This window comes from Cherax quadricarinatus, unplaced genomic scaffold (assembly GCF_038502225.1).
Source record: "Cherax quadricarinatus isolate ZL_2023a unplaced genomic scaffold, ASM3850222v1 Contig4202, whole genome shotgun sequence".
Taxonomy (NCBI): Eukaryota; Metazoa; Arthropoda; class Malacostraca; order Decapoda; family Parastacidae; genus Cherax; species Cherax quadricarinatus.
The window spans coordinates 13,347-30,000 of record NW_027199228.1 but is presented as its reverse complement, the minus strand read 5'-3'; the positions used below and the strand labels follow the sequence as shown (position 1 = coordinate 30,000).

Below are 16,654 nucleotides of genomic sequence, written 5' to 3'. Positions count from 1 at the left end.
GTAAATAGATTTAACATCATGTCATATCAATAAATTTAACCTTATGTCATATACACATATTTAACTTCATGTCAAATAATATGAATGATAATGTTCGTCAAGTAGACAGAAAAGTAATTAGTGACTAGTACAAATAGAAGTATAAATGATACAACTACTAGAAGGGTTTTAAATAGTCTGTATTTCTAAAATAATTATGTAAAATACTTGTCCACAATTCCTGACATACTTGTCTGCAATACCTATTACATATTACAGTAATAAGTAAATACGTGCCATACTCGTCCACAATACCTGTCACAGTTGTCTGCAATATTTGTCATACTTGTCTACGATACCTATCATACATGTCTGCAATACCCGTCACACACAATACCTGCCATTGTACACAGAAACTAAGTAATATCTTGCAAGAGAGATGCTGGATGCTAGAGAAGAGTTCTTAAAGGAGAAAATTAGAAGACATACCCAAACCTGCCCTGGGTGGTATCTGCTTACCCCAGGGGCCATAACGCACCTGGGGTAAGCAATACATACATTAAACTTACAGAAGAGAACGTAAGCGATGAACCTTGATCGTTCTTGAAGGGGCATCCAGCGGACCATCAGAGGAAATATACACGGGATGGTTGCTCCCTGCATGGTGGAGAAATTGAAATAAAAACTTTAATTTTTAATGACAATGAGATTCTTAAGTTTTCTGAGATTGTTACTCTGTATTGTGATCAGCCAAGAGATTCATTGTAATTAATGAAATGGTTGAGATATTTAAACAATACCCCCGGCCGGGATTGAACCCGCGGTCATAGAGTCTCAAAACTCCAGCCCGTCGCGTTAGCCACTAGACCAGCTAGCCACAATGAGATATTTGTTAAGATGTAACTATGGTCAGCGGTGCCTAATAAAGGTCATTTATAACTTCTGTAATACCGGTCTATTTTTCCACTAACACTCACAGGATGACCATGGGAGACACAAGCCACCAATCACAGCTACTAATCCAATCACAGTGGGCGCCTGTGACCAGCGGGGTCCCACAGGGGTGAGTCCTAGGACCAGTGCTGTTTCTGGTATTTGTGAAAGAAATGACGGAAAGAATAGACTCCGAAGGGCCAGAGACTATAAACCTCACTCAAGGAAAAAGATCTTGGGGTGAGTATAACACCAGGCACATCTCCTGAAGCGCACATCAACCAAATAACTGCTGCAGCATATGGACGCCTAGCAAACCTCAGAACAGCATTCCGACATCTTAATAAGGAATCGTTCAGGACCCTGTACACCGTGTACGTTAGGCCCATATTGGAGTATGCGGCACCAGTTTGGAACCCACACCTAGCCAAGCACGTAAAGAAACTAGAGAAAGTGCAAACGTTTGCAGCAAGACTAGTCCCAGAGGAAGAGGTATGTCCTACGAGGAGAGGTTAAGGGAAATCGACCTGACGACACTAGAAGACAGGAGAGATAGGGAGGACATGATAACGACATACAAAATACTGAGAGGAATTGACAAGGTGGACAAAGACAGGATGTTCCAGAGATTGGACACAGCAACAAGGGGACACAGTTGGAAGTTGAAGACACAGATGAATCACAGGGATGTTAGGAAGTATTTCTTCAGCCACAGAGTAGTCAGGAAGTGGAATAGTTTGGGAAGCGATGTAGTGGAGGCAGGATCCATACATAGCTTTAAGCAGAGGTATGATAAAGCTCAAGGTTCAGGGAGAGTGACCTAGTAGCGACCAGTGAAGCGGCGGGGCCAGAAGCTAGGACTCGACCCCTGCAACCTCAACTAGGTGAGTACAACTAGGTGAGTACAGAATGACCATGGGAGACACAAGCTAACACTCACAAGATGACCATAGGAGACACAAGCTAGCACAGGAAGACCATGGGAGACACAAACTAGCACAGGGTGACCATGGGAGACGAAAGTACCACTTACAACATGACCATGGGAGACACAAGATACCACTCACATGATGACCATGGAAAGCACAAGCTACCACTCACAGGATGACCATGGAAAACACAAGCTATCACTCACAGGATGACCGTGGGAGACACAAGCTACCACTCACAGGATGACCATGGGAGACACAAGCTAATACAGGATGACAATTGGAGACACAAGCTACCACTCACAGGATGACCATGGGAGACGCAAGCTAACACTCACAATATGACCATGGGAGGCACAAGCTACCACTCACAATATGACCATGGGAGGCACAAGCTACCACTCACAGGATGACCATGGGAGCCACAAGCTACCACTCACAATACGACCATGGGAGGCACAAGCTACCACTCACAATATGACCATGGGAGGCACAAGCTACCACTCACAGGATGACCATGGGAGACACAAGCTAACACTCACAGGATGACCATGGGAAACAAGCTACCACACACAGGATGACCATGGGAGTTACAAGCTACCCCTCACAGGATGACCATGGGAGACACAAGCTACCACACACAGGATGACCATGGGAGACACAAGCTACCACTCACAGGATGACCGTGGGAGAAACAAGCTACCACTCACAGGATGACCGTGGGAGACACAAGCTAACACTCACAGGATGACCACAAGAGATATGAGTCTGAGACACGTGAGAATTTTGCTGGGTTTCTCGGGAGGCGTGTTAAGATATCCGGGGTTTGATAGTCGGCTAGTCTTAGCAGTGTTACTATATATATATATATATATATATATATATATATATATATATATATATATATATATATATATATATATATATATGTCGTGTCGAATATGTAAAACTGGTCAATTAGCAAGAACTCAATTAAAATTAAGTCCTTTCTAAAATTTTCTCTTATACGTTTAAAGATATATTTTTTCATTAATGTTGATGTAAAAAATTTTAATTTTGCACCAAAAGGAACTTAGAAAACTTACCTAACCTTATTATAACAAGAACAATTTATTTTAGCCTAACCCAACTAAATATATTTTAGATTTGTTTACAATAATTTAATATTAAACAAACACAGTGAAATATATTTTTTTCGTTAGGTTCAGAATGATTTTGGCGAAATTATTGCATACACAAATTTTCACTTGTCCTATATGGCAAGATGAACGTTGCTATTTAAGCCAAGATCGCAAGTTCTGCCTATTCGGCACGACATATATATATATATATATATATATATATATATATATATATATATATATATATATATATATATATATATATATCGTGCCGAATATATAGCAAGAACTCATTTATATTTCTAAAAAAATTCTCTTACGTTTAAAGATATATTTTTTCATTAATGTTAATGTAAAAAATTTTAATTTTGCACCAAAAGAATCTTAGAAAACTTACCTAACCTTATTATAACAAGAGCAATTTATTTTAGCCTAACCCAACTAAATACATTTTAGATTTGTTTACAACAATTTAATACTAAACAAACTCAATGAAATATATTTTTTTCATTAGGTTCAGAATGATTTTGGCGAAATTATTGCATACACAAATTTTCGCTTGTCTTATATGGCAAGATGAGCGTTGCTATTTAAGCCAAGATAGCAAGTTCTGCCTATTCTGCACGACATATATATATATATATATATATATATATATATATATATATATATATATATATATATATATATATATATATATATATATATATATATATATATATATATATATATATGTATATATATATATAGATATACTTGACGTGCTGTTGGAGTGTGAGCAAAGAAACATTTATGAAGGGGTTCAGGGAAACCGGCAGGCCGGACTTGAGTCCTGGAGATGGGAAGTACAGTGCCTGCACTCTGAAGGAGGGGTGTTAATGTTGCAGTTTAAAAACTGTAGTGTAAAGCACCCTTCTGGCAAGACAGTGATGGAGTGAATGATGGTGAAAGTTTTTCTTTTTCGGGCCACCCTGCCTTGGTGGGAATCGGCCAGTGTGATAATAAAAAAAAAATATATATATGTATATATATATGTACATGTATATATATACATATATATATATATATGTATATACATATATACATATATGTATGTCTATACCAGGAATCAAGAACATTGTTGTTGTCGATTGAATTCTCAACAAAAAAATATTATTCAAATATCAGGTACATCTAATATTTACCCCCTGCCATGTAATTTATTACCCCCATGGGGTAAATTTACCCCTGGTTGAGAAACACTTCACTACACAAACACATTAATTAATTCATTAATTTTCACTTAAATGTGAACCTAACAATCCATTTCTTGCCATCAAATCATTAAATTAAATTTTCCCTGATTACATATCTGAGTTTGTTAGAACCAAAGGCTTATTTATTATGTGAGTAATTACCTGCAAGAAGTTTACAGGGTATTACCTGAATTGTTACATGTAAGTAATTTGGGTGGGATAAGTGGAATTTAGTCACAGTAAATCACAGAACTGTCACTCCTTTTGATGCCCACTTCTTCACCACTCTCATAAAAGGTCGACCTGACATAAAATTAATAATTACAATATTAAACATTAATACCAGTAATGGTAACCTATAAAATAATGATGACTGTATATGATTTTAGGACATGATTGTTAGAAATGGTTAATGGGAATATTTTTACAGACTAGTAAAGGTTTTCTCCTAACCATATGACTCACCCCATCCTCCTAACTGTAAGAATCACCATGAATCACCTCACAAAACCTACCTAACAAATAGAATCCTACTGGCCAGTGAGAAATCTTAATGAAAGGACTAAATGCATACTTCCCTGTGTGAGTTATGGTGTAGACTATTTATTTTCAACTATCCACATGTAATTCTGGAGGTCCCGCATATTTCCTGTTCCAATTCTTCAGTAGGGACATTAATATGGGTTCTTATTACAAATTCGGGCCGAAACACCCCATTATGTCCTTAATGACACCAGACTGATAGACGATTACAACAACCAGTGTACACACATTAAATTAACTATGGCGTCCTGCCCTGTATCACTCCGAGGCCGCTGTACACCCTCCTACACACAAAATTTCTTGAAGGGTCAAATCAGTATCACATTTTAATACACAGTTATTGTATTATTTATATTTACACATGCTGAATTTAGGAAAACTATAAAAAAAAATCCAAATGAACATTTCTCCAGAGAAATTAATAATCAATACCATCCACCTGCTTTATACTCACCTGAAAAAGTCCTTGGATTATCCGTATGATGATTAGGATGATATAGTTCATGCGAGCAGCCATAGGTGTGAGAACAGCAGAAATTCCACCAGCCAGGATACTTAAGCCAAACACGATGCGCGTCCCATACACCTCCGACAGTCTCCCACCAATGATCTGTGAACAACATTTCTTAGTATTACCTCCTGAGAGGCACTACACAAACGATTTATATTTAAGCAGCAGTAAATACGTAAAGCACACGGGCAACATTAGGAATATTTATTAACGAAATATAGTCTCACTAAACATTTTATGTCTTGTAAATCAACATGTCGGTTTTGTATCCCATTTAAAATATAAATACACTATAGACAGACCTGAGTAACACAGTAGCCATAGAAGAAGGCGCCCAAGACAAAGCCCTGAGTCACTTCATCCCAGTCCAGTTCTCCTTCCTGTGTAAAAGTTAACCAAACTAGAACCTAAACCAGACATTCACAACTTGTTTACTAATGTTTTAAAAACAATCTTTTCAGTATTATTCAGAGGGGTGAGGAGACGTTGTTGAGGTGGTTCCGACGATGGAGCGAAATAGAATGACTTGGAGAGCGTATAAATCTGAAGTGAAAGGAAGGTGGGGTAGGGGTCGGCCAGTGGGAGGCTTTTTAAGGAAAGAGGTAATGATGGTTTCGTGTTCGTGTTTGTGTTAGATAGGAGCGAGAGGAGACAAATGGTTTTTACAACTTGGTGTGATGTTGGAGTGTGAGCAAAGTAACATTTATGAAGGGACTCAGGGAAACCGGCAAGCTGGACGTGAGTCCTGCAAAAACATGCATTTGTGGTCACAGTGGTGCCTATGCTAACCTTCTTATGGTGTAGAAACATATCTAGTTGGATGAATCTTATTATAGAAAGCTGGTCCAGTGGCTAACGCGACGGTCTGGAGTTTTGTGACTGATCACGGGTTCTAATCCCACCCATGGTATTGTTTACTTGCAATCGTGTCATTACGATTTCGTGAGACAGTAAAGAGCTTTCATGCGAAGAGAGTATGAAGAAAGTGACATTATCTGCTAGTAAAAGTTAGCCTAAATTAGTGATGTGTTTAATATATTTGTAGATGAGACTGTAAAAGTGAACGCCTGGGTATTGGGAGAGGAGTGGGATTCAAAGATTGTGACACGAACCATACCACGGGCGGGATTTGAACCCGCGGTCAGAGAGTCTCAAAACTCCAAACGGTACAGAGAGGGAATTGCTACATTTACATTTTTACCGATAACACGGTTTTGTGGAGATTTTGAAAAGATGTTACAAAGGTTGGTGAACGAATTTGTGAAGGTATGTAAGAGAAGAAAATTAAGAATGAATGTAAGAAAGGGCAACATGAAAGTATCCATAAATATAGGTAATGAAAGACTGGATATTAGATTGGTGGGAAAGAGTATGGAAAATGTAAATGTGTTTAGATATTTGGGAATAGACTTGTAGGTGGCAGGTTTTATGAGAGACAAGATGAACCAAAGGCCTAACAAATGGAGAAGGTAGGTGGTGCTGAGGCACTTGTGAGGACAAAGAACTTTATCAATGGACGTAAAAGAGATATTACACCAGAGGAGAGTGATACCAACACTGTTATCTGGGTGTGAACCATGAGTGTTTCATGTTGTAGCGGGGAGGAATGTGGGGTTATGTGAAGCATGGGTTATGTTTGTTGTAGCGGGGAGGAATGTGGGGTTATGTGAACCATGGGTTATGTTTGTTGTAGCGGGGAGGAATGTGGGGTTATGTGAAGCATAGGTTATGTTTGTTGTAGCGGGGAGGAATGTGAGGTTATGTGAAGCATGGGTTATGTTTGTTGTAGCGGGGAGGAATGTGCGGTTATGTGAAGCATGGGTTATGTTTGTTGTAGCGGGGAGGAATGTGCGGTTATGTGAAGCATGGGTTATGTTTGTTGTAGCGGGGAGGAATGTGAGGTTATGTGAAGCATAGGTTATGTTTGTTGTAGCGGGGAGGAATGTGGGGTTATGTGAAGCATGGGTTATGTTTGTTGTAGCGGGGAGGAATGTGAGGTTATGTGAAGCATGGGTTATGTTTGTTGTAGCGGGGAGGAATGTGAGGTTATGTGAAGCATAGGTTATGTTTGTTGTAGCGGGGAGGAATGTGAGGTTATGTGAACCATGGGTTATGTTTGTTGTAGCGGGGAGGAATGTGAGGTTATGTGAAGCATGGGTTATGTTTGTTGTAGCGGGGAGGAATGTGAGGTTATGTGAACCATGGGTTATGTTTGTTGTAGCGGGGAGGAATGTGAGGTTATGTGAACCATGGGTTATGTTTGTTGTAGCGGGGAGGAATGTGAGGTTATGTGAACCATGGGTTATGTTTGTTGTAGCGGGGTGGAATGTGCGGTTATGTGAAGCATGGGTTATGTTTGTTGTAGCGGGGAGGAATGTGAGGTTATGTGAACCATGGGTTATGTTTGTTGTAGCGGGGAGGAATGTGAGGTTATGTGAACCATGGGTTATGTTTGTTGTAGCGGGGAGGAATGTGAGGTTATGTGAACCATGGGTTATGTTTGTTGTAGCGGGGAGGAATGTGCGGTTATGTGAAGCATGGGTTATGCTGTAGCGGGGAGGAATGTGCGGTTATGTGAAGCATAGGTTATGTTTGTTGTAGCGGGGAGGAATGTGAGGTTATGTGAACCATGGGTTATGTTTGTTGTAGCGGGGAGGAATGTGAGGTTATGTGAACCATGGGTTATGTTTGTTGTAGCGGGGAGGAATGTGCGGTTATGTGAAGCATGGGTTATGTTGTAGCGGGGAGGAATGTGCGGTTATGTAAAGCATAGGTTATGTTTGTTGTAGCGGGGAGGAATGTGAGGTTATGTGAACCATGGGTTATGTTTGTTGTAGCGGGGAGGAATGTGAGGTTATGTGAACCATGGGTTATGTTTGTTGTAGCGGGGAGGAATGTGAGGTTATGTGAACCATGGGTTATGTTTGCTGTAGCGGGGAGGAATGTGAGGTTATGTGAACCATGGGTTATGTTTGTTGTAGCGGGGACTTGGAGGGCATACTAAGTAGGGGCAGAGGAAAGGAGTAGTAGATATCGTCCTAGGAAAGGTTGGGAATAAACGAGATTTTAAGTTCTAGGGGCTTGTACATGACTTGTATACGACTTGCTGTAGAAGTGCGAGTATGGAGTTATTTATGGAAGGATTTAGGGAAAGCAGTCAGCAGGGCTGGGGTAGGAAGTACAGTGCCTGCACTCTGAAGGAGGGATGAGGATGTTGTGGCTTGCAGGGGTTTCTGAGCTGTAATGTTGTGGTTTGCAGGGGTTTCTGAGCCGTAATGTTGTGGTTTGCAGGGGTTTCTGAGCCGTAATGTTGTGGTTTGCAGGGGTTTCTGAGCTGTAATGTCACCTGTTCTGGCAAGACAGTGATTGAGTGACAAGTGAAACAGATTTCACTTTTGCTGGTATCACCTACGTCGGCGGGAGACGATAGGGGTGTTAAAAAATATATTACAAAGTGTACTTACTGCATTTCATACTAAAAACAAAGACTTCATGATGAAATAAATTCTTTAAAAAATCTCTAAATTCAATGTTTTATCTGTGAGGTTCCCAAGCGATTAAAGTGTTGCACCAGAGGAGAAAGATACACCAGTTACTTCGGCTCACCATGACCGAGTCATCCAGCAGCGCCGGGGACCTGGTCATGTTGCCCTCAGCACCTTCGTCTTCATCTTCGCCTATGCTCACACCTTCAAGGTCGCTCGCGTTGGCTGCAAATATACAGCAAACGCTGTGGTACTGCTGAAGTTCGTTATTTAAAGATACAATAGGCAGCACGATTGGGTTGCTGAATATTCATAAGAATTCTCAGCCAATGCTGTGTAGCTCAGCATTCTGGAAGATACAGCAGACTGTGCACGATGCTGTATGACTGGATCTATACGAGAAAGAAAACACTATTTAAAATATATTCTTACAAGTCAGTTCCTCCTCAGTGTCGTTGAAAGATATAAGCAGCTTCCATGTTAATTAATATTCTTTTCGATATTACACACATTTACAGGTTAATAACAGAACAATTCACAGAGAGAAGAATGAGATACATTGGCCATTGGCACGAGTTAATAATGTAGAGTGACTGTATGTCAACACTGAAGTTAATAATGTAGAGTGACTGTATGTCAACACTGAAGTTAATAATGTAGAGTGACTGTATGTCTGTGCTGAAGTTAATAATGTAGAGTGACTGTATGTCTGTGCTGAAGTTAATAATGTAGAGTGACTGTATGTCAACACTGAAGTTAATAATGTAGAGTGACTGTATGTCAACACTGAAGTTAATAATGTAGAGTGACTGTATGTCAACACTGAAGTTAATAATGTAGATTGACTGTATGTCTGTGCTGAAGTTAATAATGTAGAGTGACTGTATGTCAACACTGAAGTTAATAATGTAGATTGACTGTATGTCTGTGCTGAAGTTAATAATGTAGAGTGACTGTCTGTGCTGAAGTTAATAATGTAGATTGACTGTATGTCTGTGCTGAAGTTAATAATGTAGATTGACTGTATGTCTGTGCTGAAGTTAATAATGTAGATTGACTGTCTGTGCTGAAGTTAATAATGTAGAGTGACTGTATGTCAACACTGAAGTTAATAATGTAGAGTGACTGTATGTCTGTGCTGAAGTTAATAATGTAGAGTGACTGTATGTCTGTGCTGAACTTAGACATGGCAGTAGATTATATCAAACATACAAAATATTTTACAATGATATCTAAAAACCGAAGTGTGATACGTTTTGACCTGGCAAGTAAATATTCATAACTCTTGATGGTTAGTGTTGACCTGGCAAGTAAATATTCATAAATCTTGATGGTTAGTGTTGACCTGGCAAGTAAATATTCATAACTCTTGATGGTTAGTGTTGACCTGGCAAGTAAATATTCATAACTCTTGATGGTTAGTGTTGACCTGGCAAGTAAATATTCATAACTCTTGATGGTTAGTGTTGACCTGGCAAGTAAATATTCATAACTCTTGATGGTTAGTGCTGACCTGGCAAGTATCATAACTCTTGATCGTGAGGTTTTGAAAACTCATCCCAGTGGCATTGCTGCAGATGGGCTTCATTTTTTGACGTGAACCTTACGTTCACTGGAGGGTTCATTCCTGATCCAATTGTCCAAACTCTGTGTGTGAGTATAAACACACAACTCGAGGAAGGGAATATCACTCACTCCGTCTGTCTGTCTGTCTGTCTGTCTGTCTGTCCGTGTCTCTCTGTCTCTGTCTGTCTTTGTCTATGTCTGTCTCTCTGTCTGTGTCTGTGTCTGTCTCTCTGTCTGTGTCTGTCTGTCTGTCTGTCTGTCTCTCTGTCTCTGTGTCTGTGCCTGTCTCTGTCTCTCTGCCTCTGTCTGTCTGTCTCTGTCACTGTCTGTCTGTCTGTCTCTGTCTCTGTCTGTCTGTCTGTCTCTGCCTGTCTCTGTTTGTCTCTGTCTGTCTCTGTCTCTGTCTCTCTGTCTGTGTCTGTCTGTGTCTGTCTGTGTCTGTCTCTCTCTGTCTCTGTCTGTCTGTCTGTCTCTTTTACAGAAGAACTTAGCAGAAGCGACCAGATTTTCGCTTAGCAGATTACAATGGGCTTAGAGAACACATATCATCTGTGGTCTGGGGCATCAAAGAGAACAGTTTTGTAAACGCTATACACGCTGCCCAAAGAAAATTTATTCTGTTTAGAGAAATGAGACCGAATAGAAATGATCCGCAATGAATGAAGAATAAGCTCCAACATCCCTTGGGGCAGAAGAAAGGAATTTATAGCTTGTGAAAAGAGGTGAGGGGTGTCTCGTGGAGTAATATACATGCGTTAAGATCGAGGTTAAAATAAAGAGGTAAGAAAAGCTAAACGATACTATGAAATTAATGTGGAAAATTATTCAAAAACTAACCCGAAAGGCTTTTTTCTGGAATATAGAGCAACGGGGTAGCTGACTGACGAAGAAAATATAATGTTGAAGATTGAGACACTTATGCAACATATGGGAATCGTTATTGAAGAAATGTTTCGCCACACAGTGGCTTCATCAGTCCAATATAGATCAGAAGGGTGTAAGGAGAGGAGGAGTTTGAGGTAATCAGTCCCTCAGAATTCTTTGTAACAAGACCCCATGATGCTTCAGTGTCTGACAGTTGTGATGAATGGTTTGAAAAACCGACAAGTTGAAGATTGAGGGACTGATTTCCTCAAACTTCTCCTCTCCTTACACGTTTCTGCTTTGTATTGGACTGATGAAGCCACTGTGTGGCGAAACGTTTCCTGAATAAAGATTTCCATATGTTGCATAAGTGTCTCAATCTTCAACTTGTCGGTTTTAAAACATTTATCAAACAATGTAATGTGCTCGATTCATAAAAATTATTTCCTCTCTGTTTTCATACAAGACACAAACGATATACCAGTTATTAATTTTTATAATGGGCCTGATGAAAATAAATTATGTAATGTCACAGTCACTAGGGATACGGTAATCAAACAGGTAGACCGATTAAAGCAAAATAAATCCCCGGGTCATGATGAACTTTCTTCAAGGGTTAACTGGTGGAAAATGGAACTTCTAGAACCATTGATCAACATTTTTAGTATAGAGTCTGATATGTGGAAAATGGCTAATGTAATTCCCATTTTAATGCAGGGGATAAGTCACTACCGTCAAATTACCGCCCAATGAGCCTGACCTCAATTGTAGGCAGATTACTAGAGTTAATTATGCTTGTCAAGAAGCCATCGTGATAAGCAGAATTTGTTCTATGACGTTCAGCATGGATTCACGAGAGGCCATTCCTACCTAATTCACTGACTTTCTTCAATAAAGCATTTGAGGTTGTTCATCATGATAAAGAATTTGATATTATTTATTTGAATCTTAGTAAAGCTTTTGATAGAGCACCACACTAAAGACTGTGGCAGCTCACGGTATTGTGAGAAAAGTGCTGTCACGGATCGAAGCGTGGCTCACCAACAGGAAGCAGAGAGTGTGTATAAACTGGGAAAAATCTGAGTGAGGATCAGCAACAAGTGGCATTTCACAGGGAGTGGTTTTATTCCCATTGTTGTTTATAATATACATTAATGACCATGACAAGGAAATAACTAGTGATATGAGCAAATTCGCTGATGACACGAAGACAGAATAATTGATTCAAAGGAAGATGTCACTGAACTTCAGGTAGGTTTAGAAAAACTCATGTCGTGGTCAGAAAAAGGGCAGATGCAGTTCTTTATAGATAAATACAGTGTCCTGAAGCTCGGGAATGTACATAATCCTAGCGCTTATAAATTAAATAATGTAGAACTTGGCCATACAGATTGTGAAAAGGACTTAGGGGTTATGGTGAACAACAACAACCTGGAACCTAGACAGCAATACCTATACTTACGTAATATAGCAAACAGATTACTGGGATTTATATCAAGAAGTAATAAGAGTCCAGAAGTTATACTTCAGCTCTACACATCATTAGTGATGCATTATACAGATAATGCAGCTCAGATTTAGTCTCCCTATTACAGAATGGATATTAATTAGTTAGAAAACATTAAGCGAAGGATCATTTTATGAATCAGTAAATTGACATTAAGAGGAACGTTAAAAAGGGGATAAGAAAAGCTAAAAGGGACTATGAAATTAAAGTTGCTAGGGATTCTAAAACTAACCCAAAAAGTTTTTTCCAGGTCTATAGAACAAAAGTTAGAGATAAGATAGGTCCCCTAAAAATAACTATGGGCATCTTACTGACGAAGAGAATGAAATGTGCTCGATTTTAAATAATTATTTTCTCTCGGTTTTTACACAGGAAGACACTAACAATATTCCAGTAATTAATTTTTATAGTGGGCTTGAAGAAGATAAATTATGTAACATCACAGTCACTAGTGAAATGGTTGTGAAGCAGATAGACAGACTGAAGCAAAATAAGTCACCGGGTCCTGATGAGGTTTTTTCAAGGGTTCTTAAGGAATGCAAAATGGAAGTCTGTGAACCATTAACTAATATTTTAATTCATCTCTTCAAACAGGTGTAGTGTCTGATATGTGGAAGATGGCTAATGTAATTCCTATTTTTAAAGCAGGGGACAAGTCGTTACCGTCAAATTACCCCCCAATAAGCCTGACCTCAATTGTAGGCAAATTACTAGTCAATTATAGCTGAGATTATAAGAAGCCATCTCGATGAGCATAGCTTGATTAATGATACTCAGCTAATTTATTAACTTTGTCATCCTCCTTTGTACATTTTCCAGAGAATTTATATCCATTCTGTAATACGGTGACCAAAACTGTGCAGCATAATCTAAATGAGGCCTAACCAAGGATGTATAGAGTTGAAGAACAACCCGAGGACTCCCACCATTTATGCTTTTTGACATGAAGCCAAGGATTCCATCAGCTCCACTGCGAACACCCATGCACCGTTGTCCCGGTCCCAGACCACTGCAAACCAGAACCCCCAAATCCCTGTCGCAATCCGCAATATCAAGATCTACATTATTTAGGACAATGACCGTGCCACATATATCAAGAAGTGTAAGCAACAGAAGTCCAGAGGTCATACTGCAGCTTTATACATCATTAGTAAGGCCTCACCTAGATTATGCAGCTCAATTCTGGTCTCCATATTACAGAATGGACATAAATTCGTTAGAAAACATTCAGCGTAGGATGACTAAATTAATACATAGCATTAGAAATCTTCCTTATGAAGAAAGATTAAAGACTCTTAAGTTACATTCACTTGTTAGACGAAGAATGAGGGGAGACCTGGTCGAAGTGTATAAGTGGAAGATAGGTATTAATAAAGGGGATATTAATAAGGTCTTGAGGATGTCTCTCCAAGAGAGAACCCGCAGTAATGGATTTAAATTAGATAAGTTTAGATTTAGAAAGGACATAGGAAAGTATTGGTTTGGAAATAGGGTAGTTGATGAGTGGAACAGTCTACCTAGTTGGGTTATTGAGGCTGGGACTTTGGGTAGTTTCAAATCTAGGTTGGATAAGTACATGAGTGGGAGGGGTTGGATTTGAGAGGGACTTTCACATCAGAGCTTATTTCTTGGGTGGCATTGAAAATTGGGTTGGGCAAATGTTTTGTTAGTGGGATGAATTGTAAAGGACCTGCCTAGTATGGGCCAACAGGCCTGCTGCAGTGTTCCTCCTTTCTTATGTTCTTATGTTCTTATGTTCTTATGTTCTGCTTACCATGACTCCCAAGTCTTTTTCACATTCTGTATGACCAAGCTCTACTTCACCTAGATTATAGCTTCGAGGGTTATTTTCATTACCCAGGACTAGTACTTTACACTTATCCACACCGATCTTCATCTGCCATTTCAGACCAAGACATTAATTTGTCCAAATCCTCCTGGAGTTCATTGTAATCCTCCTCAGAATGAATTATACGGCCTATCTTTGTATCATCAGAAAATTTGCTCATGCCACTTATAATTCCTTCATCAAGGTCATTAATGTAAATTATGAACAAGAGAGGGCCTAAAACTGATCTTCGTGGAACGCCACTAGTGACTAATCCCCTTTCAGATTTGACACCATTAATGGGAACTCTCTGCTTTCTGTTGGTAAGCCATGCCTCTATCCATATTAGAACTTTACCTCCTATACCATGAGCTGCCACTTTTCTTAAGAGTCTCTTGTGAGGTACTCGATCGAAGGCTTTATTAAAATTCAAAAAAAACTTATCATATTCTTTATCACTGTCAACTGCCTCAAATGTTCTATTGAAGAATGTCAGTAAATTTGTCAGGCAGGAACGGCCTCTCGTGAACTCATGCTGAGATTCATTAATCAAATTATGCTCTTCAAGGTGACTTCTAATAATGTCAGCTACAATTGATTCTAGTAATTTGCCCACTATAGATGTCAGGCTTATTGGACAGTAATTTGAAGGAATGGACTTATCACCTGATTTGAATATAGGAACCACATTAGCCATCTTCCACATCTCAGGCACAACACCAGTAAGGATAGATGCATTAAACACACTCGTTAATGGCTGACTAAGTTCCATCTTGCATTCTTTAAGTACCCTGGAACACAACTTGTCAGTTCCAAGGGACTTACTTTGCTTCAGTTTGTCTATCTATTTGATAACCATGTCCTTCGTGACAGTAATAATAGTTAATTTGAATTCATCAGGAACTGAATAACTGTTAATTTCTGGAATTTCATTTATGTCTTCCTGCGTGAAAACTGACAAAAAATAGTCATTTAATAGGGAACACATTTCCAGTTCGTTATCCATCAGCTGTCCTTCCCCAATTTTCAGAGGTCCTACTTTTCCCTTTGGATTGATCTTTGATTCATTAGCAACTCTAATTCCATAGTCACGTTTAGCCTTCTAATCCCACTTTTACTTCTTTTTTAAGCTGAACATATTGGTCAGTAAGGTTAACCTCTCCTCTTCCGATGCGCCTGTAAATTACCCTTTTCTCACCTAATAGATGCTTTAGCCTCCTGTTAACCTCCTGTTATATTGTCATAAATTTGTGCCCCCCTAAAATTCTAATACTCCAACTACTTTTAATTGTCATTGTTGTATTCAACGACCATTCTACCTCATAGTCTTAATTGTATTTAATATCTACAGAATCTATCTCCTTTTTTACAACTTACCACATCACTGTTCCATCTTATTTTTTTATAAACTAACCATAACTTGTCTTCAATAATTCTACCTCACTTTAAAAAATACTCAATTGCCCAATTTTATTCTAAATCCCTATTATTGCCCAATTTTAATTTAAACTATATTGATCAAACTTATTGTAAACTTCTTTTAATTGACCATTTTTATTCCATACTTTTTTAACCTAGTATTTTCAACTACAACTTTTATATCATCCTGTCTACCATCTTACTAGCATATTATAACCAAGTCATTGCCATTTTTATTTTTATCATTTTTTTTATTATTATTTTGCTACCTTAATTTGTGTATTTTATCCTGTCAATTTAAATCTAATTATACTCTAATTCTTGTAAACAACTTATATAAGACCTTAGTGCAATTTCAATTGAGAGTCTTGTTCCTTTATTATATTATTAGATTAATCACAGTTTTACTCTAGCTCATTCTAGCTCAATACATAGTCAATACCAAATTCACTATATTAGACCATAGTGCAATTACTAGTGAGAGACTGGTGCTACTTTTAATTTGTATTTTTATATTATTAGATTAAATTCAGTTGTACCATAGCTCATTCTACCTCAAGACATAGTCAATACCAAATTCACTATATTAGACCATAGTGCAATTACTAGTGAGAGACTAGTGCTATTTTTAATTTGTACTTTTATATTATTAGATTAAACCTATTGTACTTTAGCTCACTCTAGCTCAAAACATAGACTCCACAAAAGTCATTATTAGACCTTAGTGCAATTAC

At 38.6% G+C, this 16,654-nt stretch overlaps 1 protein-coding gene across 1 annotated transcript in view; it reads right to left on the bottom strand.

Annotated features, from left to right (window-relative positions):
* LOC138852119 (putative inorganic phosphate cotransporter) overlaps nucleotides 1-9,098 on the bottom strand; it is an 11,401-nt gene extending 2,303 nt beyond the window's left edge. The window contains exons 1-4 of the mRNA XM_070081789.1: nucleotides 8,858-9,098; nucleotides 5,554-5,631; nucleotides 5,195-5,350; nucleotides 518-636 (exon numbers count right to left, since the gene is read on the bottom strand). Of these exons, the coding sequence (XP_069937890.1) occupies nucleotides 518-636; nucleotides 5,195-5,350; nucleotides 5,554-5,631; nucleotides 8,858-8,896 (392 nt within the window). The 5' untranslated portion in view covers nucleotides 8,897-9,098. The remainder of the gene's footprint in view (nucleotides 1-517; nucleotides 637-5,194; nucleotides 5,351-5,553; nucleotides 5,632-8,857) is intronic.
* Between the last annotated feature and the right edge of the window lie 7,556 nt (nucleotides 9,099-16,654).